Source organism: Equus asinus, chromosome 4, assembly GCF_041296235.1.
Source record: "Equus asinus isolate D_3611 breed Donkey chromosome 4, EquAss-T2T_v2, whole genome shotgun sequence".
NCBI lineage: Eukaryota > Metazoa > Chordata > Mammalia > Perissodactyla > Equidae > Equus > Equus asinus.
The window spans coordinates 69,035,675-69,061,370 of record NC_091793.1 but is presented as its reverse complement, the minus strand read 5'-3'; the positions used below and the strand labels follow the sequence as shown (position 1 = coordinate 69,061,370).

At 50.6% G+C, this 25,696-nt stretch overlaps 1 protein-coding gene across 1 annotated transcript in view; it reads left to right on the top strand.

Annotated features, from left to right (window-relative positions):
• Positions 1–6,246: 6,246 nt before the first annotated feature.
• The window catches only part of LOC123285369 (coiled-coil domain-containing protein 93-like), a 116,365-nt gene continuing 96,915 nt past the window's right edge, over positions 6,247–25,696 (top strand). Inside the window, exon 1 of the mRNA XM_044769266.2 lies at positions 6,247–6,396. Within this exon, the coding sequence (XP_044625201.2) occupies positions 6,394–6,396 (3 nt within the window). The 5' untranslated portion in view covers positions 6,247–6,393. The remainder of the gene's footprint in view (positions 6,397–25,696) is intronic.

The following is a 25,696-nucleotide window of genomic DNA, read 5'->3' as shown; positions in this document are numbered from 1 at the left end:
AGTCTTCCTCTGTTTTGTATGTGGGGCATGTGCTACAAAGCGGAGTGCATGAATTTAACCGCTACACCACCTGGCTGGGCCCTGTCTAGGCCTCAGTTTCTCATCTGTAAATTGGGAGCAATATTGATCTGATAGGTTCGTCCTGACACACGCAGACAGTGCTTGATACATGGTAAGTGCTGCAGACTTGTTAGCTTTATAATTATTTTATAGCAGCTAATGTAATATTCTTCATTTTGTTAAAAAACAAAATTCATCTGGGTAAACTTGAAGATCCAAGATCTAATTGGCTTCATTCGGTGATTCATGAATCGGGAACCATCCCATCCAGCAAGTAGAAAGGAGCTCCAAGGAGCTGCACAAAATGGAAGGTTTTTATAGACAGCAGGGGGGACGGGACAAGGAAGATGAAAGAGTGCATTACTTCAGGCAAGGTGACCTTTCCTTAGGGGAAAGCAGGGGGTCCCAACAGGCAGATTACCATAGTGTGCCGATCAGGAAATTTCAGACTGACTGGCTTAGAGTTCCACTCCTGGGAGAGGCTGAAACTGCTGTTGGGTTTGGTGTTAAGTCTTGGTTTGCCGAGAGGGGCTTAGCACAAGTGACTCCATTTTGGGCCTGTTGTTTCTTTTTAACAGTTTCCTTGTGGTTGGTACAGCACTATGGTTGCCTGTCTTTGGTTACCTGTTAGGAATTTAAATTGTTCCAGAACAACCAAACAGTGGCGGAAAGAGAGGCCACAGAGGAATAAACAGTCCGGTTGCAGAGTAGCCTCATCTCAGCAAACTAGTTGAGGGCGTATCGGCTGTGACTCTTTGCACGTAGCGGGTGCAAGTTCACTGGCCAGGTCTCTCATTGCATTGAAATGTGTGCTAAACTGGATTGTAGGGTATATACCCTGCCTTTCCTTTCTTTAAAAAAACCCACAAAACTATTTTGGAAACAAACATCAGTCATCTCTGAGTGGGTCTTATCAGAATCACCCTCTTCCCTCTGGTAAAACCCTAAGCTAGGCTGTATCTGAGCTTCCGGAGGTTGGTTCCGAACCAGGCTGTAGTGAGGGGGAGGCTTCAAGTCGCTGCACACATCATTTGACTTGTTGAGAAGCCACAGACCTCCTCCACCCACTGGAGGCTCTCCTAAGACCTAGGGTCCCAGGTCATACCCTTTGTCAGACTTGCCTTCCCTTATCACGCTCATTTTAAGTTGACCCTCTTCATAAAGTTCACACTGATCACAACGTCCTTTAAGGTTCTTCAGCCGTTACTGCCTCTACTACTCATCTGGTGTTAATAATTTAGTGCCCTGTAATGGCGCTTTACAGATCCCACACTCTTTATATCTTCCACAGCTGAGTCTCTTAACTTGGGGCCCTGGTACAGGCTGGGGGGCTGCTCTGTGAAGCCCCAGCTTGAATGTAAAATCATGTGTGGATCTTTATGTGCTTGCTTTTTGTTTGTCTGAGAAGGCTCATAGCTTTAGATGCCCGGAATAGTCTACAGCAACAAGCAAAATAGAGTGACTGGACTCAAGGAAGTGCTTAATAATCACTTTCTGAAAGAAGTTTCTTCGTCCCATCACCGCCCCCCGCCCCAATCGCTCTCACTGGCATGGCTGAGGATTCCCCCTTCCCAGCTCAGCCTCCACCTGCCTGCTCCATTCCCCTCCAGCCCCTCGACACCTGCGCCAAGCTCACTCTCAGGCCCCTTCTCTGGGTCCCTCAAACTCCCTGCCCTCTTCAGGCAGGTACAACAGCTGAACGTTCTCACACACACTCCTATTCCAGTTCGCTCACCCCCAGGGTGAACTTTTCTCCCTTTTCACACCCCCACATCCTCGGTCCCCTCGCGGAATTCACCACCGGGCAGGCCCTCTCACCCTTGCCAAACGCCTGCTCCCCTCGGCGTTCCTTTTTCCATCCCCTGGTAGGGGCCAGGGTCGACCCCAGACCCACGCACCGCCCGCAGCCCCATTTAACCCTTTAGTCCCGACCTCTCCTCCGACCCCGGGCCAGGCTGACTTGCGGCTGGACACCCGCTTGGAGCTCAGGCTGCCTCTGCAGCTTGGCAGCGGCCAAAGGAGCCGCCCCAGGTCCTAGGCGGCTCACACTGGAGCTGGTTCCTGGGCTGGATTCACAGGAGCCAGCGTCGCTCTGCCCGTCGCCATGACGACGCCGACAGGCTCCCAGGGTCAGCGCTGGGATGCGACCAAATTCCCCGGGGACTAGGGGGAGTTGGGGCCGTGGCTCGAGGTTCGGAGGGCATGGATGACTTCTGGGGACTCGGAGCAGTCTGAGAGGCCTGCGGGAGAAGAGAGAGCGTGGCTTAGGAGGTGGGAGGCCAAGGGATTCCCTAGGGGAGATGAGAAAGTCAGGAGACACCGGGAACTGGAAACCTGCGAGCACCCAGAGGGGCGGGGCCAGCCAAAAAGCAGGGGCTGGAGCTTCCCTACAGAGCTGCTTTCTGGGACGCCCGACTTCAATATAAATAATTTGTTTTACATTCCCTGTTAGGGTAAATTTCAAACAGGTACAAAGCTGGACAGAATAGTATAATAAGCCCTCAACACCCACTTGCAACAATTACCAAATCATGGCCGATTTCTTTCATCTGTACCTTTCTCCTACTTCCTCTTATTTTAAAGAAAATCCCAGACATCGTTTCATCCATATTTAGCATGTACCTCCAAAAGATAAGGCCTCTTTTAAAAAACATAACCACAATACCAGTACCTAAAAAAATCACAGTAATTTCTTAACATCTTCAAATACCCAATACTCAATTGTCTCATAAATGTCATAAAATATTTTTCTGAAGGGTTGGCCAGTTTGACTCAAACCACATATTGTGATAGATTGATATGTCTTTTAGGTGACTTTTAATCAATAGATTCTTCCATCATATCTGTGTTGTTGCAATTTATTCATTGAAGAAACTGTTTCTGTCCTCAATGCTGGTAGTTAGGATTATAAACTGTGAAACTGGGCCTGCTCCCCCGACCCGGCTCCACCCTGCTCTCCCATGGACATTATCCTTACACAGAGGGCTCAGGCCTCTCCCCAGGAGCTGTCCTTGTCTCCCTCCCTCCTTGTATGACTTGACACTTACTGGATGTTATTTATGATTTCCTAGTGATAAGAGATTGCAGTAGGAATCCAATGAGGGTGCTTGCCTTTCTCAAACCCACATCACTTGTGCTGAATGTGGGTTTTTTTCCCCCTCCACTGGGAATGTTGATTTTTTCCATCTTTCCATTCTCCAATCCTTCCCGCTCCTGTACCATCACCACTGATTAAAGATCTCCCCATCTTTCAAGGCTGACACTAGAAATGGTACATCCCCTGTCCTCCTCCTCATGATCCTTCAAGCTGGAAGGACTGTGTCCTTTTCTGGGTTTCCATACACTTTGTTCCACCATCTCTCTGGGCACTTATCTTTTTATGCGTTTTACTCATCATTATTTGTATATGTGTCTTAAACTGCGGAGTTCTTAGGGGGAGGGGACTGTGCCTTATCTTCGGATCTCCCACAGCCCTTGACACAGTTCTCTGCTCATAGTGATTGCCCAGGAACTCTGGCCACACGAGTAAAAAGTTTCCTTTGTTTATATAGTCGGTTGCTTTAGCTCCTTCTGTCTTGTTGCCCCACAAGGTGGTAGGGTTCAGAACAGGTGCCCTATTCCCCGTAGTCTCAGACCTTTCCACCCCAGCTCAAATCATCAAATGCTTGTTTCCATACACTTTTTAATGGATGTTGGGTAACACTTTTTAATTTGTACTTAAATTTTTTCTTAGAAAAATTGACAAACTCCCTATTTTATACATAAAGATAGATATGGATATAGATACGATACGTAGGTCTCTGTACAATCAAGTAACCAGACTGCATACTACAGTGTAGCGGACACTGCTGGTTGCCTGCTTCCACTTTCTTACAAACAGAACCCCCAGCTTTGCTCTGTTTTCTCCTCAACCCCCAGTCCCCCAGATTCTCAGTTCCAGCAGGACATCCTGATTAGTCTTGGCCAATCATGGAGTTCCCGATCCTCTTGCTCACGATTGGTTACGGTTGAATACATAACCTATTCTGGCCACAGAGACATTAGGGGAAGGCTTCTGGGGCCCCCTGGAAAAGGCTTCCTCTCTCCTACGAAAGAAATGTACGGAGATAGAGTATGTTTCTCTTTCTGAACATTGTAATGTCCAGAGTGATTCGTTGGAACTGCAGTGGCCAGCAGAGGCCATGAGGGGCCCTAGCATGAAGGTGAAGCTGGTGAGGAGGTGTCACCAGCAGAGACAGGAAGAAGACCCTGGCCTTGGATGACATCATTCCACCTCTGGTTGTTTGGTACCGCATCCCGTTATCTCTCTCTCTCAGCTGAAAACATTCTGACATACAGTGATTTCTTTTTATTGTTTTGTTTTTATTTATTTAGCATTAATTGAGGTTCATAACAGTTTACATCATTGTGAAATTTCACTTGTGCATTATTTCTTGTCTGTCACCACATAAGTGCTTCCCTTCACCCCGTGTGCCTACCCTCCACCCCCTTTCCCCTGGTAACCACGGAAGTATTTTCTTTGTCCATGTGTTTATATTCTGCATATAAGTGAAATCATATGGTGTTTGTCTTTCTCAGTCTGGCTTATTTCACTTAGCATAAGATCCTCAAGGTCCATCCCTGTTGTTGCAAATGGGATGATTTTGTCTTTTTTCATGGCTCAGTAGTATTCCATTGTATATATATACATCACATCCTTATCCAGTCATTGGTGGATGGGCACTTGGATCGTTTCCAGGTCTTGGCTATTGTGTATAGTGCCACAGTGAACACAGGGGTACATATGTTATTTTGATTGTTGATTTCAAGTTGTTTGGGTAGATACCCAGTAGTGGGATAGCGGGGTCATATGGTATTTTTATTTTTAGTTTTTTGAGGAATCTCCATACTGTTTTCCATAATGTCTGCACCAGTTTGCATTCCCACCAGCAGTGAAATAATTGGTTAGTGAATTGGGTAGATTCTGAGTTTCTTTTTTTTTGAGGAAGATTGGCCCTGAGCTCACGTCTGTGCCAGTATTCCTCTACTTTGTATGGGAGACATCAAGTGCCCGCCCTGAGTGTTGAGGAGTAAGGATAAGATGCATAGAGCAGCATTTCCCACACCTCGGGGGCAAGGGTCAGAAATGCAGTCCTGGCCCCTCCCCTGAGGTTTGACCCAGTGATGGGGTGGGCCTGGGAACCGGAACCTGACCACGCGCCCTGGACAGCTCTTTGATGAGGCAGGTCTGGGACAGAAGGGAAAGAGCTGCCCCAGGAGAGGTGGGTCCATCCTCTGTCCTGCCCCTCTCTGCTGGGAGGCTACCCGCAGGGGCTGTTCTCTTTCTGGCCAGAGCTGGGGCCGCCTTGAAGGGGGGAGAACATCTTCCAACATGTTCATGTCCATGGGGACGTCTCAGTGGGATGCCATCTCCCGAGGCCACGCGGGGGCCATGCTCCAGCGCCCCAAGGTTTTGTGCGGGTGTGACCAGGCCTGAGGTCCACCACGTCTGGGGCCTGTGCCGAGGGGCCACCGCTGACTACCCTCTCCGGTAAGCACCACGCGTAAGGCGTAGACCAGGACATAAAAGGGTGATGGAGAGCCACTGCCCCCGCTTCTCCTCTCCTCCATGCCCGCTGTTGTCCTCAACCAAACAAGGTGTGAAACTCTCCCCTTGGGGTTCTTTCTTTCCAGAAAACTCCTCAGTCCTGTATGCAAACTGATCCTTGGTGAGGGCAACCCATCCATATTTTGAACACCTTAGAACATCCCGAACCCGAGCTGGGACTTCTGTTTCTGAACCTCCCTCCCCACCATCCCCTCCCTCCCTCCCGCAGCCAGGTGGGGCTCCTTAGACAACCCCAGCTCCTTCCTGCCAGGGTGGGAGCTGCCCGAGGGGGAGCTGCGGCCCTGCAACCCCGGAGTCTAATTAGCCTCCTCCTGAGGCTGGGGGGGCTGGGGGCGCTTAAAAGAGGAGTGTCCCATAGAGGTGAGGGGCTCAGCGAAGCTTGGGCATTGAGACCGGGACTGCATTATGACTCTCACGGGCCCCGTGAACTTTAAATACAAATTACGTTTCAAGACTGCATTGGCCTGAATGCAAATGTGATCCAGGCTGGATTCATTGGTATATAGTCATTATTATTTTACTGTTTTTCCCTCTAATTTCAAAATACCTTAAAAGTGAAACATTTTCAGGGTCCCTAGAAGAGCCGTGACCCTTGGCCTGGGGGCCCAGTGGAGACACCGGCCACCCAGGACCTGATTGGTGAGGGGCCAGAGTGCAGAGGAAGGGGAGGAGGCTGTGGAGGCTGTGCGGGGCCCTGGAGACCCGGCTGGGCTGCAGCCCCGGGTATGGTAGGTACAGCCTGGGTGCATTCCTTACCCTCTCTGAGTCCCTGGTTTTGTGAAACACGATTCATTATGCCGATGAGACACATTGGGGTGGAGGTGACAGGAGATGCTGGGGATGGGGCCACAGTGCTGGGTACACAGATGAGCTTGATGCATTCTAGGACCCCTGCACTCCCCCCTCGGAGGAGTACGCTGGGCTGATGGCAAGAACATTCTCTGCCCAACATGACGTGGTGAGCTCGGGTGAGGGAGGTGGAAATCGGCAGGATGGATAGGCTCACACCAGGCACCTGTCAAATCGTCCCCACTCCCCTCCCCCCCCCCCGCTGCCTCTCTCAGCCTGGAGTTGGCAGTGGCCATGCCCTCCGGAGATGTCTGGGCATCTGTTTGCTCCTCCTGGCCGCCCCTCGGCAGCCCCCCAGCAGCTCCCTGGAGTCTGCCCAGCTCTCAGCCAGATTTCAGGCCGCTTTTGCTGCATTCATCACGCTGCCCCATGACATGGACTCTCAGGGCTGCCCAGGTTGGAGGCCCCAGGTCAGGCTTGTGCGGGGGGCTGAGATGGGCCTGGGATGCTACCTCCAGAGGACAGTGTTTGGTCCAGGCAGGCCCTGCTCAGGGACTCATTTACACCCAGGTTCTGCCTGCACAGGCCAGGAGTCCTCTGCCCCTCGCCGGCAGCCCAGAGCCTGGACAGAAGGATGCTGACACTCCTGTTGAGAAGGTGGGTGGGCACAGAGACTGGGGAAGGGTGGACGCTACTGCTGGATGCTGGTGTGAGGGCTGAGCGTGGAGGAGGCAGCTCCTCTGGAGCAACAGGAGGATGTACCCCAGGCTCAGGCTCTGGTGGCGAGGGCTCTGTGCCAGCCCACTCAGTAAGCACGAGGGAGGGCCTCTGTGGGCCGTGCGGAGATGGGCACCTGGGGTGGATGAGGCAGGGTCACCACGCCCGACAGGCTACAGCAAGAGCTGAGGACAGAATGGACCAGCTGGTGAGAAGTCAGTGAGCAAACGGAAGGGTCCAGACAGCCAGTAATCTGATGAAAATCATAGCAGTTGTTACTTAGTCACTGTGGGCTGTGCGCCAAGCAATGTCTCAAGCACTTTGCACATTTTCTCTCCTTTTTTACTAATAATAACCCGAGGAGGAGGAAACCAAGTCAGCGGGAAGCTCATTAACATGCTCCATGTCAACCAACTTGTAAAGCACAGAGCCAGGCTCAGCCCAGGCTGTTCGCACTCCCGACCCCAACCACAGCCCCGGGCCTCTGCCCCTCACTCGCCCCTCACTCTAAATCCACACAGACAGAGAGCGGGAAGGAGGGAGACCAGAGGGAGCCAAAGAGAAGGGAGAAGAGGACAGACGAAGGGAAGGCAAAGGCCAAGGAGAGTGCAGCAGGGGCTCGGGTGGAGGCTGGAGGAGGAAGCAGCCGGTACCAGAAGCTGCCCAGGAACCAAGAGCAGGAGTCCAGGGTCAGTTTCAGGGTCTGTGAGGCCCCGGAGGCCCCCAGTGTCATCATCCCTGACCCGCCTCCAATGCAGGGTGGGTGAATCCGGTGGAAGGAGGGAGGGGCGATGCCCACGCCCACATCCAGCTCAGCTCACAGGGGACACCCCAGGGGAGACAACACAGGGGAGAGGCAGGACAAGCCTCGGCTGACTCCCAGCCCTCCCCAGTGTCACAAATATCGGCTCCATGTCCACATGGAAACAAAGGAAGTTAGACCCTTACCTAAAACCACATACAAAATTAACTCAAAATGGATCAAAGACCTAAATGTAAGACCTAAAACTGGGAAACTCCATGAAGAAAAAACAGGGCATAAGTTTCCAGATATTGCATTTGGCAGTGACCTCTTGGATATGACATCAAAGGCACAGGCAGCTAAAGAAATAATAGACAAATTGGACTTGATGAAAATTTTAAAATTTGGTGCATCAAAAGACGATGTCAACAGAATAAAAAAACAATCCTCAGAATGGGAGGAAATATCTACAAATCATAGATCTGATAAGGGATTAACATCCTGAATATGTAGAGAACTCCTAAAATTCAACAATAAAACAAACAACCCAATTAAAAAATGGTCAAAAGATTGAATAGACATTTCTCCAGAGATGATACACAAACAGCCAACAAGCACATGAAAGGTGCTCAGCATCACTAGTCATCAGGGAAACGCACATCAAAGCCACAGTGAGATACCTCCTCATGTCTGTTAGGTTGGCTCCCACCACAAATGAAAATAGCAAGTGTTGGGGAGGATGTGGAAAAATCGGAAGCTTTGTACACTGCTGGTGGTTGGTGGGAATGTCAGTAGTACAACTGCTATGGAAAACAGGATGGCAGTTCCTCGAAAAATTAAAAATATAATTAGCACACATCCAGCAATTCCACTTCTGGGCATATTCCCCAGAGAATTGAAAACAGGGTCTCGAAGAGGTATTTGCACACCCTTGTTCACGGCAGCATTATTCACAACAGCCAAAACACGCACACAACCCAAGTGTCCACTGACGGATTACTAGATAAGCCAAATGTGGTCTATCCACACAGTGGGATGTCACTCAGTCTTAGAAAAGAAGTTCTGACACGTGCTGCAGCGTGGATGGACTTCGAGGACGTTATGCTAAGTGAAAGGAGCCGGTCACAAAAGGACAACTACTGCCTGACTGCGCTTATCTGCAGCACCTGGAGTCAAACTCACAGAGACAGAAGAAGGGCGGCTGCCAGGGGCTGCGGGAGGGAGGAGCAGGAGCTGGTGTGTCATGGGGACAGAGCCTCAGTTTTGCAGTATGGAGCGAGTTATTATGGGTACAGATGCCCAACGTTACAAGTGTATTTAATACCACCGAACTGTACACTTAACAATGGCTGAGATGGCAGATTTTATATTGTCGTTATTTAACCACAGTTTCGAAAATTGGGAAAAAAAAAGTCATGGTGTCTAACAGTTCTGAAGGGTGAAATTTCCCATTCAAAAATGAACAGTCACCAGAAGATGGGAGCATAAGCAGAAGAGAAGTAAATCCTCCTCAGAAGAGGAATCCCACCGATAGGGTCCCCGGAGAACAGAGCAAAGGAGAAGTCAGATAAATAGTCCTTCATATTAAACACATGAAAGATAACACGGCCTCTTAGGGAAAACAGGCTTAAAGTAGATATGAAAGAGATTGGAGCAGAGATACAAAGTTACATCAGAAGGAGGGAGAAAGTGAAGTGGAAGAGCTCAGGAGACAGAAAAGAAAGATAAAAAGGCACATTACAAGCTAAAAAAGAGGGATAGTATTGTGCAAGATAAAGTGGAAGAAAACAGTGAAATAACAGTGATTATGGAAAAGATAATAAATGAAAGGAATGATTATTCTGAAAAAGAAAACAGAATGAATAGAAAAACCAATAAATTGTTCAGAGAAGAAAACCTTCCTGAGATGGGGAATAGTTGAAATTTACATAGCAAAAAGGTCATATTATGTCCCAGCAAAAATGGCAGCAATCAACCCAAGCCAGGAGCTGGGGAGTTTGCTGAGCATCAGGCAATGATGCTGAATGCATTCAGGCGGGGGGACCTGTCTCCTCACGGTGGGGGCGGCGAGGGGGCCCGGGAACAGGCTGGCCTCACCCTCCCCAGAGCAGCGTTCAGGCCTGAGGTTCTGAAGGGTGAGATGTGATCAAGACCTTCACACTCCGTCCAGTTGTGCTGGCATAAAAGAAGGGGCAGATGTCTGTAGATGTGCAAGAAGTCAGGGAGGTGGCACCCAGCAGGCCCCTTGTACAAGGAAAACGACTTGATTAAAAACGCTGCCATCCCAGAGATGAATCAAAATGAAGAATTCCAGAAGAGAGAAGCTTGATAGAAATACTGTGGTGTGTAGGATAGAATTTAACTTTGCCCCAAAGGAAGTGTGGCTCTATCCTTAGCCCCTGAGAGGTGATCCTTGAGCCGGGATGTCAGGCCGGATAGGAGCGTCCCTGTTTGCCTGAGAACCTTGGTCACACTGGAAAGTCTAACAGCGGGATTCCAATAGGGAATGGCGACACTGGGGTGATCTAGGGTGGGTCACCCTGGGGGGCTGGAGACTGACATCAGCCACGTGGGTGATCAGTCGCTCCTATATAATGGAGCCTGCAAGAGAAACTGGATGCTCAGGTCAGGGAGCTGCCCAGGCTGGCAGTGCCCCTGCGTATTGTCACATGTCGATGCTGGGAGGTCAAGGTATCCCGACTCCATGGGGAGAGGACAACAGAAGCCCACACATGGTGCTTCCTGCCTCCGCCCGCTTGCTGCTTCCCTTGGCTGACGTGAATCCGCATCCTTGAATATCACAGGAGGGTACAGCTTTCCACAAGTTCTCTGGGTCCTAGCAAATCATCAAACCTGAGGGTGGTTTTGGGGAACACCCCTCAAACTTGTAATTGGTGTCAGAAGTGAGGGTGGTCTCCTGGGTGGATTGTGACCCCTCCACCTTCGCACGGCTAAACTCTTCATGTGCAGCACACATTTCAACACTATAATACAAAAGGAGGACTTCCACTTCTAGACTAGATATAGCGGGGAAAAATTCCAATGCAAGTACTTAGACACGTTGATTAAGCTAAAACAAACATCGTTTTAAATGCCTACCTGAGCATGTGAGAACTTGAAGGAACCCACTGTGACCAAAAGCTAAGAGGAGATTGAACGCAGAGTGGCCAGTGATCCTCGAAGCTGTGGGCTTCCTTGGAAGCATCTAGAAATCCCTTAAACCCAGAGACACTGGTTCTAACAGCCATACAGAAGAGAAGGCCAGGCCTTGGGCCCATGCAGGCAAGATGCAGTGTCAGCACTGAGAGCCTGGGAGGAGCTAGAATCCCCGAAGAGCTATGTCCCCATGAAAGGTGTGGAAGAGAAAGGAGGGAGCAAGAAAATGGGTCTGTCCTGGCCTCAGCTTTGTGTGAAGAAGACAGAAAGGGAGAAGGAGGAGGAGGAAGATGAAGTGGGGTGGGGAGGGAGAGATTTCACCCCTCCCCCACCCCACCCCAGGAAAAGTTAAAGACAGAAGACCATCCTCACATGGATTTGGGGTCCGAGTTTACACTCCGTGACGAGTATCTTATCAAAGCTGAGAATGATTTTAGTGTCTTTCCCAGGTGGCAGCTGTCCGGGGGCTCCTGCTGGAAAGGAACACACGTCTCTCCAGAGCATTGACCCTCAGCGCAGGCCGCTCAGGATTCCACGGACCAGATCAGCCAGATATGAACTCACAGTGAAAATGGCGCCAAAACATGAAGAAACAATGCACCGTGAGCAAGTGTCAGCAGAAACGGAATGTGGAATTAGATCACCAAAGATGTCACACAGGGGAGTTAGCAGGAACAGAATAAAATAAAAAGGTGTAGGTGTTTACAGAAATGAAAGAGAAAATTGAAAACACGAGCAGGAACACAAAATGATCATAAAGGACCAAACAGATTTGACAACCAAATACAACATCTCAGAATGAAAATACAGTTGTTAAAATTTAAAAAGTCAAAAATGGCTTAAACATCAGATTAGGCACGTCTGCAAAAGAATTAGTGAATTGGGAGAAGAGCTGAAGGAATTATCCATCACTCAGAGAGAGACAGAGGTGGAGAAGAAGTGTGATTCCTCTCCGGCCGCCACCTGGAGACGAGCCAGGAGTTGTCCCTCTAGACAAGGCGGAACGGACAGAAGAACAGACACAAGGCTGGACGAGGTGGGCGGGGCTCCTCTACCCCAGAAGGCCCCCTGCCCAGCCCTTGAGTTGTCTCAGAGAGGGAATAGGGGATAATTATAGGGGGTTAGACTGGACTCTGACTTGAACCTCACACTTTCCCTTAAAATCCTTGGCAAATCTAACATCCAGGAATTCACCCAAACCTAAGCCTTTTGGGAAGAGATCTGTTTCCAGTCTGTTCCGTATTGGCAAGTCACTTCCTGTTCTCCAGTTTATCTCTATAATGACCAGGTCTCCAAGGACCCTTACAACTCTCATATTCTATTACTTATGACATTCTGAGATGATGGAGTTCATATGTGACCGTTAGCTCAACCTCTGTACTCAGGATGAGTCAGAGATCAAGGGATGCTTAGAAACAGCTCTGCCGACTTCTGCCTATGCAAAACACCACCACAGAGAAGTTCACCATTAGAGAATCATTTGTTTGGAGGTAAACATTGTCCCACTTAGATTCCAATAAAACTTTTTTTTCTCCAATGGCCTGGAGAAGGGATAGATAATTAAAGCCGGTGACACACATAATGCCGTAATGGGAGTTATTTTAACAGATTCTTCTCAACAAAACCATACCTCTAAGAGGGATCTACTGGTGGGAGGAAAGAGGGGAATGTGGGGGACAGTCATCCCTTGAGGAGGATGCGAACTCTAGCTGGTCCTGGGATACGGGAGAAGCAAGTTTGGAAGGTGGGCGTTTCATAGTCTCGTGGCCGCCTAGCCTTGTGCCATCACCCCCAGGTCTCACGCTGACTGACTCAGCCTGTCTGGCCAGCAGGTGGCAGTGCAGGGTTGGAAATGAGCATGTCCACTGGCTTTCTTAGGAGGAGAGCCGAGAGTTCAGCTGGCTTCTTTTTAGGGTGACCTCAGTGTTCATTTTGGAGGAGACCATAGGCACTGGGGCAGCCAGATGTGGGGTACACTGCCCGATCCTTTGTTCCTGGGAGCTGGGTCCCAAAGCCAGGGTGCCAGATTGGTCTGGCAGTATCTGCAGGATGGAGCACATTAGGTGCGTCCTGCTGGAGTTGGGGGAGGGTCATTTTGAGGATGAAGTGAGATCTGAGGGGTAGAAATGCTTTATAACCTTCCTGGGGCTGCACCCTGTGAGAGTGGGGGGAACCTTCCAGGGGGCCGGACAGCTTCACGTGTGGGACACCTGGGCTAGGGTGGAAGGAGTCAGGCGGGGTGGGGGTGGCAGGGCAGAGGGGGGAGCGCCATGACGTTGTCGCAGCCCTGGGACGTCAGCTCGTTGGGTGGGCGGGTGGAGCAGGGGCAGCTGGGACCGGGGAACCAGCCTCAGGCTGGCCAAGTCTCAGCCTCATTTCTCAGCTCTGTCAAAGGCTTGTGAAGTCTGTGGGGAGAGTCTTCCCTCCCAGTCCTGTCCGGGCAGCTTGTCAATGCTTTTCCTCTCGGGCAGCCTCTGCATCCCTCACGCTGGCTCTGGAGCGACACGCTTGGCCAGCTCCCTTGCCTCCACCTGCCCAGGTAGCCCTCGAGCAAGGGAGAAAAGCGAGCTGCTGGCTTTGAGGATGGGAGAAGGAGCCAAGAGCCAAGAAGGTGGGAGCGCTCTAGAGGCTGGAAAAGGCCAGGACACGGCTGCTCCTCTAGAGCCTTGGGAGGAGCGCGGCTCTGCGGATCCCTGGTTTCAGCCCAGGAGACTTCCACAGGCTGTCGGATGATCTGCTTGTTTGTTTGAAGCCAGTGGGTTTGTGACAATTCGTTGCAGCCGCCACAGGAAACTACTGTAACAGTGGAGCTGGGAAAGCGGCTCTTCTCCCGACCCTGCCCAGTGTGTGCGCCCCGGGTGCAGAGTCAGAGCATCAGCTTAGAAGCCGCAGCCTTCCTCCTGTGTGACTCCAGGCAAGTCCCTTATCTCTGCCTCTCCATTGCCGCATCTGTAAACCGGGGTGATGGTTACCCCCACATTGCACCCTCCATGCGGGAGGCAGGTGTCCACCTCAGAGAACTCCTTTTGCGTCCACCTGAGACCCAGTTCCCTGGGCTCCCTGGAGAGAGACTTCCCCAGGATCCTGGACCCCATTCCCGCCCTCAGTGCTGACACCTGGGGCCTTTTTTGGAGCAGTCCTTTGATTTCCTGTCCTAGCATGCTGTGTGTGGAGTTGTCACTTCTGTCACCCAAATCCTGGGGCCTCCAGGTTCGCTCTTAAGGAACTTTGACAGTAGCATCACGATCCTGGTTTCCAATATTAATTCTAATCCTGCATCCATGGCGTGCAGTGTTCTGCAGTTTGTTTGAACTTTTCCTTTGTTCCAGGATGGATTTCACTTTTAAGAAGCCTCTGAATGGAGAGGAGGGCAAGTGTGTTCAAAGAGGCTTTCCTCGATCAGGAGCGGGGGGGGGGGTTGTCAGCAAGGTTTTGCCCTTTTGTTACAGGGTGGCCTCTGGAGAGAAGGGTGTGGGCGGAGGGACCTGCTCCGAGAGGGGCCAGCACCCTGGCTGGCTGTGGGGGAACAGGGGGTGGGCCTGGGCGGCAGAAGTCCCACCACTTCCCCTTGGAAGGTCTACCCTGTCTCCAGGGGTGCCTCTCGTGTCTAAGACTCACCAGTCCTAGTCAGACAGAACAGCAGCCTTGGAAAGAGCTGGCTTTGAAGTCAGGCTGCCCAGGGTTCAACCCAGGCCGTGTCGTTCACCAGCAGATGATGTCAGGCAAGGGACTGCATCCTCCTCACAGTTTCTTCCAAATGCATGCAAGTTCCTATGTTTCCCTTCCTGAGAGGAGCTGGAAATTTAGACCTGCCCTCTCGGAAAGGGCTTCTGATCTGAGAGGAAGGTGTGTGCAGGGTAGCCAGGAGCACACTCTGAGGTCGCCCCAGCCAGGTGGCTGCCTATTCTGTCTACAGATGAGACTGGCTGGGGAGAGCGTCACTGGGAAGCTGGGCTGATGGGAGAGAGCAGCGCCCACGTCCACGCAGCTAGGAACGTCTCTGCCAGGCTCCTGGCGCCCTCTTCTGGCCTCGTTGGGAAAGAGACTGCTGGTGGGCATTGCCCAGCTCTTTACCCTGGACGGAAGCCTGAGATGGCCAACTTGGCTAAGAAACAGGGATCTAGACTCCACCACCACCCACAACATCTGGCCCCCAGAGCAGGAGTCCTTCCCTCTCCCTACACCCAGCCCCTTTGTCTCCTGACTTCTCTCCACGGCCCGTCCCGCAGCATCTTAATTTGGTTTGCAGAAATGCACATCCTGGGAGGATGGCATGTGGCACAGCATGGGGCATGCCCCTTCCTTCCCTCTAGTCTCCATGTCCTGTAATCATCAGCTTGGCCCTCGGGGCCCACTGTAACCAGGGGCTGGCCGGGCTCTGCTCTTGAGGGTGGTTCCTGCACAGAGGGACGTGATTTGAAAATCAAATTGGTGGGGCCGGCACATTCCATTCCTGAGCTGATCAGTTTCCAACCTGGGCATGCAGACGAGCCGTCTGCAGCATAATGGCCCTTGGAGGGATGGTCTGGGGGCACCGCTGGGGAAGTGGAAGGGCCCTCGGCAGGAACATGGACCTAACACTTAGTTTTGAGAAGTGAGGATGGCCAGACTTCTTCTGCTCCACCGGAAGGGAACAAGCATTGATGGAGCATCAGCTGTGTCCTGAGCACCTGCCTGTACATTTATTCACTTACTCTTGCTGATCAGCTTGTGACACGGGTATTTATACTGTTCTGTTTTACAGAGGAGTAAATGAGGCTCAGAGGGGTGAAGTTAATGACCCCAGGTTACGCCAGTCTGATCTAAGCCCAGGATGTCCGGCTCTGAAGCCAGCATCCTTCCACTCCCTGCAGTGTTCCACCACCCTGCCTCTCTCCATCATCCTGCTGTTTCTAACTTGTAACTTCTGACACTTCCAGATGCTCTCTCTCTGTGTGTCTCTATCCTGATCTCACTTGCTCTCCAACCCACCCTGTGTCCCCGAGTCTCATGCAGCAAAGCCTTCCTGACAGACAGGCATGGCTGAGGTCCTGTCCAGCTCTCCATCTTTACAAAGCCCACCGCATCTCCCAGCCCTGCCCCTGCTAGCTGTGCTCTCAGTTGCCCCCGAGCCCCATCTCATCTGAGAGAGGAGGCATCCATCCCAGCCTTGTGAGATGGGCACAGGGTCCCTGGGGTCGAAGCCCCTCGCCCTGGGGTGCACGTGGCTGGTGCTCAGCAAACACCGTGCCCCTTCCTGAGTGGGTAGTGGCAACATCTGGTGGGGAACAGAGGCTGTGGGAGGCAGGGCCGCTGGCTGTGAGGAGGACCTCTCATCCCTGTATCCAGTGTCCAGCTGGCATGTCACTGTGTGCTCTTGACCAACCACTCCGTGCACAGCATCAGGTGGTGTCTGAGATAGAAAGTCCTGCTGCCTGTGGGGGCCTCACGCAGAGCAGCCTGTTCCCATGGAGACGCCCGGGGGACCCCAGGGCCAGAGTCTGTAGCTGTTCCTCTGGCCCTAGCAGCCCTGTAGTACTTTGGGTCTGTGGAAAGTGAGGCCCTTAAAATCCGTGCTTGGAGAGTCACAGGGCAAACCAGGAAGAAGCTCGGTGTTTCTAACACATCCACAGCCCAGGCCTCCCCTTCTCCTGCGCCCACACCTCACCCGGCACAGGTGTGGCCCCTGCGAACGCTCTTCCCAGGCCTCGGCGGGCCCCAAGGCAATAATCAGGGATTATGATTATTGCCCCCGCTGCTTTATTTACCAACACGGTTAAAGGGGAAGCCACCTATTTCGAGGAGGGTGGGGGAGTGCTAATGCCACCAGTGTCACTGTGTGTCCTGGAACACACTGGGCAGAGAAAGCAGGTGCATGAGGGTCCAGTTCTCTGACCACCCTCTGGGGGGCAGGTGACGGGAGAGCTTGGATCAAGGTGCAGCTGGACACAGTGTGGGGCTGCTGTCCAGGAGCATCAGCTGGAGTTTCGTCACTTGCCGCCTCATCCCACAAAGCAGAATGGAAACAATTCAAGGATGCGCTGAGCACCTGCAGCACCGACAGCCTGCGTGCTTCGGCTCTGCTGCTTCCAGGTTTTGCTGAGTTCGCTCAGTGTCTTTGGCAATGCAGAGCGAGGGGCTGGGATGTCTTGCTGACTCTGGGTCACCGGACACAGAGGTGGACGTGTGGTGTGATGGAGAAGGAATGGGCTCCAGGACCAGCCGAGACGGTCAGGACAAGGTGGGGGAGACCGGCCTCGGCGCTGCAGGTCACCGGGGCTGCCCGTGCCAGGGCCTTTGTTTCCTCTCTACACCTCGGCTTCCCAGGCTGTCCAGTTTGACCTCGTGGTCTCTAAGGTTTATGCCAGCTGTGAAGTTCTGTGATTTTGGAAATCACTGAGAAGTAGAAAGAAAGTGTGATAAGAATTACTCAGGGGCTACAACCGGCATGACAGGGATCAACATTCTCTTTCCGGTGGAGACACCCCAAGCCGTGTGCTCACAGAAAGCCAAGCAGTCACATCCTCGTGGCCCCAGGGAACAGACTCTGTGCTTGAAAGCCAGTGCATGGTTCGCGGTGGCCCAGCCTGTTGCGTCTCTGACAGGTGGTCGGAGTCCGAGCCTCCTGGAGATGCTGGTGTGTGAGGGGCTGGGCTGGGGGATGCAGGGCGAGGTCTGGGGCTCAGAGGGCTGCCAGGGGCTTGAAGACCAGGAATAACCATGTTTCTCACCATTCCTGGAGACCTTAGCGTGACAGAGTCCTCTATTTTTAGTCGGGAAAAAAAATAGTGTAAGTAGCTTTAGCCCAGACACAATTTGAGCACCTAGAGCATCTTCAAAGCCCTTGATTGTTCGAGGCTTTTCCACGGTGTCAGGTACTGTTCACACGGCTGTGTTGACAACCTCTCTTTGACCATCTCTTCTACTGACCCTGTCCTCCGTAGCCCGTCCATGGCCACACACACAGACACACACAGATGAAAGCCTGGATTATCCCTCGAGTGTTCTAAATTACGACGATCTCCTTTCCACCTGACTTACCCCTGTGATTAAATTAGCTTTGGGAAGTTTACTAATTCCTTTGCCGAGTGAAAGACTCAGTCAGTTATCCCTGGGGGCTGATAGCTTGCAAGAAGGTGTCCTCGAACGATGCTTTGGCATTAAGTAGGTGTCAGTGACGATGAGCCCATTAAACAACATTTGGAATATGTTCTGTGCATTCTTTGATGAAAGGAAACTTCGGTGTCCTTCCTCTTTCATTCTGATCTTCTTTTTCCAAAAATAATTATAGGATTAGCCTGTGGCACCGGCTTTGGGGGTATCTTCCTCTGTTATTCAGCGTGAGCACATGTGTGTACGCACATGGGGGCATGAGTGGATGTCTGCGTGTGTTTACACTTCATTCTGATTCTAAGTCCTGGCTCATTAATAATGGCTGACTGCATCACTAAGGAGCCACTAAATATTGTACTACTTATAAGTAATCCGTTGCCCAAGGCACGGGGCTACTTAATGAAGCCTTGAATTAATGTGTGACTCGAGAAATACATCATTCTACAAATATAGGTTACTGGAAGCGTAATTTAAGCTGTTCTGTTTACTTCACTACTTGGATGAATACAAGGGAAGAAGTAATAAGTACAATAACAAATAAAATGTGTGAAGCCAGGCATTGTGCAAATTAGTTTTTTATTATCTTTTTTATTACTTTTTATTAACTTATCTCTTCGGTTGTCATAATAACCCCATAAGAGAGACACTACTCCCATTCCCACTCTGCAGATGAGGAAACCGAGGCTCAGGTGTGTGTCCCTAGTCCAGGGTCCTGCAGTGGATTCAAATCCAAGCGCATGTGACTCTTGTAACTACTGGATCCTGCATCTCTGGGTGGAAAGAGTGAGGCAAAGAGCGGGTCTGTGCGCTAGGATGTCAGTTATTTGCCTAAAGGTAAATGTGGAGTTTGTTGCCTAAGGGGCTGGTATTGATGGTTGGAGGACGCAGTGGTAAAGGGGACATCGAGGAGAACCACGCAGTTTTTATGGCAGAGACCTTGGGAGAGAGAGATGGTCACTGAGTGTTCAGCGAGGTGCAGCTGGTGACGAGCTTTCTACACCTTGAGGGCTGGTGGCCGGGATGACCTGTTCACTAACCAGAGGTGACGACGCAAGTAGAGCCCGGTTCAGGGGATTTGAGGTGAATGTGTGTTTCTAGAGGACGTTCAAGCCAGACTCATAAAACTGTCTTGGACCTTTCTTCAGGGACAGCCTCCCAGGTTTAGCTGGGCGACATTCTCAGACTCCCAAGATGAGGCTGACCCTGTGCTGGCCCCTGTTCGGGGAGGGCTGAGCCCCACCCACAGTCACTCCCATGGCCTGGGATGACACAGATAGAGGCTCTGTTCTGTGGGCCTCAGGTGCTTCCTGCTCACCCACGATCATGTGGGACCGAGCTCTGCCCAGCTGTCTGCCTAGTGCACGGCTTGAGCTCTTGGAAGTGGTACTGCACCGAGAGGATGTACTGAAGACTGCGCAGGGGTATGGATGGGCAGTGGAGTGTTGGGGACACACTTGGTGGATGGGTGGGTGACAGGCTGGTCCATCATCCAGTGTGCTCTGGTCTCTGGGCCTCACTCTTTGGCAGATCATGGACTCATCTGGGAGATCTGGCAAGGATCTTAAAGATGCAAGCCCCTTGGGGAAGCTGGGGCCCACCGTCATTACCCCACTGGCTCGTGCCCCTGGCTGGTGACAGAGAAGACAAAAGTCCGGATCTCTTAATTCCTGGCATTTTGACATTTGACATGTTTAGCCAAGCACTTGCCGTGTGGTTAGCACCATCGTCTTATTTCAGGAGGTCAAGAGCAGAAGTCAAGCATCCCCCAGAGGAAGGCCGTCAGTGGAGGGCTCAGAGGAGACCCTTGTGTGTTTAGGACCAGGGCTGCAGACTAACTTCTGGATTCTGGAGCACCTGGAGCCTTGGGTGACCCAGGAGCTCTAGAATCTCGAGTCTGGAGGGAGGGAGGAGACTCAGGTGAAAGGGGCCGGCTCCCTGGTTGGGGGCGCCCCACCCTGCACCTCTCTTGGGGAAGATGTGGCTGCCCTCCTCTCAGCTGCTGGTGGCTTCTCCAGGCCCCTTGAGTGCCCTGGGAACTGTCCAGCTAACAGTCGGCTGAACTGCAGGGGCAGCCGTCCCATCTAAGTCACCCGGGCCAGAGAATGGCCTGTGGTGAGTGAACTGGAGACCTGCCCCTGGAGGCGGGTGTGGGGACCAGACTGGGGACCTTGGAGGGGAGCCACTGCCATGTTTGACCTGTAAGCGGTTGCATTCCTGACGGCTGGTTAGGTTAATGAAAAACAAGCCCAAGGGCCTGAGGAGTCCCTCGGTAGGGTGGGAACTTCTTGCTACAGATTCCAGGTTTCAGACTAAAGTGACATAAAAGGGATAGATGGTTCAAGCTCCTTCTGTTATGGATGTAAACTTGGAGGCCCGGAGAGGGACAGTGACTGACCCATGGTCACAAAGCTGGTTACGAGTTGGGCCAGGAGCCAGATCTCCTCCCTGCTGTAGCCCACTCTCTGTGACAGTAGTTGCATATATTCAGACCCAGATGTTGTTACTACCAGCTGCCAGTGTATGGAGTCTTTCGGTATCATTATCTCATTTTAGTAACGTTATTAAGTATTTAAGATGTGCCAGCACCTGTTCTAAGTGCTTCACATTTATTTTCCTACCCTTTAATCCTCTCAGCACTCCTCTGAGGCAGAATTGATCCCCATCCCCTTTCCCAGATGAGGCAGTGGAGGCCCCGTCGACAGTAGGAGGCTGGGGTTCGGCCGGGGGGTCTGTCTTGGGAGGCGCCCTCTTGGCCACTGCACTTGACGGCCACCTCGCAGACCTTTGCTTGAAGGGCCAGGGTGTGTGCTTGGCCTTTTGTGTTTGCTAAGGGTAAGAAGAAAGGAGACAGGAAAGGCCTGGGGAGGGGAAGCAGGTGGAAGGGGTCAGGTGTCCCTGGAAAGCTCAGCAGTGGGTCCTCTCAGCAGCCCACCCAGACAGGCCACCCTGCAACCCCGCTGCCCCCAGACCTTGGGCCAGTTCTCTCAGCGGCCCGCCCTCATGCCCTCACCTGCAGTGCGGGACTCTTTGGCATGACTCTTGGGCGTGACTCCGAGGGCGTGACTCCACGGGCTGCCTCCCAATACAGTGTCCCGGCTTAGCAGAGGTTTCAGGCTCATTACTGTCCTCTCAACTTGTCTGTGTGTTTGAACATTCCCATAATAAAAGATTTCCTTAAAGTACAACAAAAGATGGCCTGTCCTCAGGAAAGTGCCGAGGAGCCGCCTGGGGTTTGAGCGCAGGAAGGTCTGTGGGCTGCTGCCAGGCGCTGATCCTGGCCGGGGTGCTGGGAAGCTCTCGGTCAAGGCAGCAGACGTCCCCTTAACTCAGGTCCCCTGACCTGCTGATGCTCCCCGCCCCCGACCTGCTGACGGACGCCCGCCCGCAGCTAAGAGGCTGCTCCTCACAACAGGGGCAGCAAACAATGGCCACAGGCCAGATTTGGCCAGCCGCCTGTCTTTGCAAACAGTTTTCTTGGGACACAGCCATGCTCATCCACTTCCGTACTGTCTGTGGCTGCTTTCTCACCGCAGCAGCAGAGTTAAGTAATTGTTACAGAGACCCCATGGCCCGCAAAAGCTGCAAACATTTACCACATGGCCTGTACAGAGAAAGTGTCCTGGACTAGACTGCTCTAGAACATCATCACTTCTGCTCTCACCAGCTGAGGTGTCTGCTTGTCAGTCAGTTGTATCTGGTTCTAAACCAGTTTGTGCCGCTTTTACTTATTATTGTAAGCAATTAAATAGTGTATAGATCAGTGAAATAAGAGTGAAAGGAAAGTTTATTACCATGAAAATTAGGCTAAATTTTAAAAATTAGGGAAAGACCCAATAAACGCAAGTCACTATAAACAATTGCTCTTAAATCGGGTAAGGGCAAGTGAGTTGTATAAAGTTGGATGGGGGGGGGCGTCAGCACACAAATTAAGAATAATTTTGCGTTCAGAGAGCTTTGTAAACATCTTTGAGGATGACTCTAAGGACACTGAGACTGGAAATTGTGGACAATGTCCTGTAGCTGTGGTTTACGCATGAAAGGTGACCCGCACTGAAGAAATCCATCAAAGTTTTGGAAAACCAAGGTGCGTCTGTGCTTTGGAAGGAAAACAAGGTTTAAGGAGGACAGACATGCATGTGGTTTTTGAAACATGTTTTATGGATCTCGACTTGAAGTAATTCTTTGAAAATGGCCCAATTACTAGTCCCAGTAGAGTCAGATATGAGGGCTTATCCTGTAACAGAAACCCATCCTAAAACTGCTTTTGAAAGAGGAAGCTTCCCTTCATATCCTTCTGTTCTTTCCATCTTTCCTTTGCGGCCCCTCCCAGCGTGGAGAGTCTGACCTGAGGGAGCAGGGTTGGGGCGAGGGGAGTGGGTGCCTTGTGGAGGCGTTGGCATGGCCATTCCCAGGCTGCAAGGAACTGGGACGGAGGGGGCAGGGTGTGGAGGCGGCTGGAGTGGCCGGAAGATTAGTGACACTGAGCTAATTGATTGAGTTAATTGAGCAGAGAAGTAAATACGTCAAGGGAATGGGAACCAGTTTTCTCACTCTCTGAGGAGGGGATTCGAAACCTGAGACAAGAGAAGGCTGGTAAGAGCCCTGGGGGTTGGGTGGAGGTGGAAGCATCACAGAGCTTCTGGGCTTTCGATTGCATTTACCCAGATAGTTAACGGAAATAGTTATAGATACGTGGGAAATAGTTATAGATACGTGTGTATGTGCGTAGTGATGGATGCACGTGTTCACTGAGAAATGAGGAGCAATGATACCCCAGTAGCAGTGAGCATAGCTAGCACACAACCTTCAGAATATAACTGATGGAATAAACTAGGAATCCGTGAGTCCATATGGATACAAGCAAATAAATGCACATGTGAGCAATGGTCGGGGCAGGGGAAGGTCTTCCTTACAAGAGAATGCAGCTAATGAAGGGAGAAGGGCTGGTGGAAATAGATAATCACCAGCTGGTGCCCATCACAGTGGTGGCTGACACAGGCAGGAGCCATCAGTGGACCCTGTGGTTGGTGGGTGAAAGTTTGATGAAGAGCAGAATATTGGCATAATATCGGGCTACCTCCCCACAAAGTGCTAATCAAATCCAGAGGGAAAACCATGGCTTTGTTGTGGAGAAACCAGGCGGACACCAGGCTGACCAGATGATGAGGGGTGGGATGCGGACATAGTGGGCCTCCTGGTGCGATGCACGGAGAAGAGCTCAGCAGGCGTCTCTGTAGTTAATTCCAAGAACGTAGTGCCGGGTCTGCACGTGTGCACACCCCGAGTGGCCTGAGGTTGAGATCATCCTGTGGAGTGAAAGTCCGGTACTCTTAAAACTCTCAAGGCAGGGGAGACAGGGAACAGCTGAGGAACCGTTCTGGATGGAAGGAGACCGAGGAGACGGGACAATAAACACAACGTGTGATCTCGAACAGGATCCTGGGCCAAACAGAAAAAGCGATTCGTGGGATAGTTGGTGAAATTTGAAGGAGATCTACGGACTGGATGGGAGATTGGTATCAATGTTCATTTCTTGATTGGAGGAATCATTCTAACGTAGGAGACTGACAAGCTACACACTAGGGTATTTAGAGGTTATGGGCAGAGAAAGAGAGAGAGAGAAGTGGAGTAAAATGCTAACAATTGGAGAATCTGAATGTAGAGTATGAAGAAGTTTTCTGTGCTATTTTCGTAACTTTTCTGAAAGTCTGAAAGTTTAAAAATAAAAAAATTACTTAATTACCAAAAAATTAAAATAAAAGAGCTGGCAAAAACTAAAGATTCTTGAGTCAGACAGCCTTCAGGCATGGTTTGCTCAGGGCTCCAGCTCGCTTTTTCTGCCACACTCTCAGCTCTGCCCTTCTCTGTAAATTTTATCCTCAGGCTGGTTTCCTTTTGATCCCAATGTGGCTGCCAGCAGCAGGGACTATTGGCCCCAAACTTCAGTGGGCATATTAGTTACATTGATTGGACTAATCCAGATGCTGGATGTGTGTGAATCCCACCCAAAGCATAGTGTTGCTGCATCCTGGTGAAGGGTAGCTCCCCCATGGAGAATGTGCATGTTCTTGGGAATTAACCTGGGTACTTAACCAGTGAACGTCCAGCAAACAGCTGTGTGTGGAGCAGACACCCAAGAAGGTGAATTTAGTGCAGATACAAAGGACATGAGTAAACACTTGTACCAAAAGAATTGAAATTATTTTCTAGGAAAACATAAATTATTCAGAGAATGAGAAAACAAGCCATAGAATGAAAGAAAAATATTTGCAAAAGACGTATCTGATAAGGTCTATTATCCAAAATATAAAAAGAACTCTTAAAACTCAACAATAAAAAATAAACAACTTAATTAAAAATGGATAAAAGATCTAAACAGACACGTCACTGAAGAAGATGTACAAACAGCAATTAAGCATGTGAGAAATGCTCCATGTCGTGTGTCATCATGGAAATGCAAATTAAAACATCAATGAGATCCCACTACACACCGATTAGAATGGCCAAAATCCAGAACCCTGAGAACACCAAATGCTGGCGAGGATGCAGAGCAACAGGAGCTCTCATTCACTGCTGATGGGAATGCAAAATGGTATAGCCACTTTGGAAGACAGTTGGGTGTTTTCTTGCAAAACTAAACATACTCTTACGGTATGATCCAGCAATCACATTCCTTGGTTTTACTCAAATGAGTTGAAAATTTATGTCTACCCAAAACCTGTGCACGAATGTTTATAGCAGCTTTATTCATAATTGCCCAAACTTGGAAGCAACCAAGATGTCGTTCAGTAGGTGAATGCATAAATGAATGTGGTGCATGCAGATAATGGAATATTATTCAGTGCTAAATGAACTGGGCTATTAAGCCATGAACAGACATGGAGAAACAGTTAATGCATATTTGAAGTGAAATAAGCCAATCTGAAAAGGCCACATATTGTATAATTTCAATGATACGACTTTCTGGAAAAGGCAAAACTTTGGAGGCAGTAAAAAGACCAGTGGTTTCCAGGAGACATCCAGGAGATAAGAGAGAGGGAAGGATGAATAGATAGAGCATAGAGGATTTTTAGGGCACTGAAAAGACTCTGTATGATAATATAATGGTGGATACGTGTCATTATATGTTTGTCAAAACCCATAGAGTGTACAACACCAAGAGAGACCCTAATGGAAACTGTGGACTTTGGGCGATAGTGATGTGTTAATGCAGGTTCATCAATTGTAACAAATATACTACTCTGGTGCCAGGATGTTGACAGTGGGGTATGCTGTGTGTGCGCGTGGGGGGAGGGCGGATATATACAGGGTATCTGTACTTTCCACTCAATTTTTGCCGTGAACCTAAAACTGCTCTGAGATACAAAGTCTGTTAAAATATGTACAAAACAAAACAACGATTGAAAAGATAGTCAAAGCTCTATACCTCAAAAGACAGCAGGCCCGGTCTTATAAGACTGGAAGTTCTACTAAACTTTCAAGGAAGATACAATCCCTGTGTAATAGAAACTGTTCCACAACTTAGCAAAGAT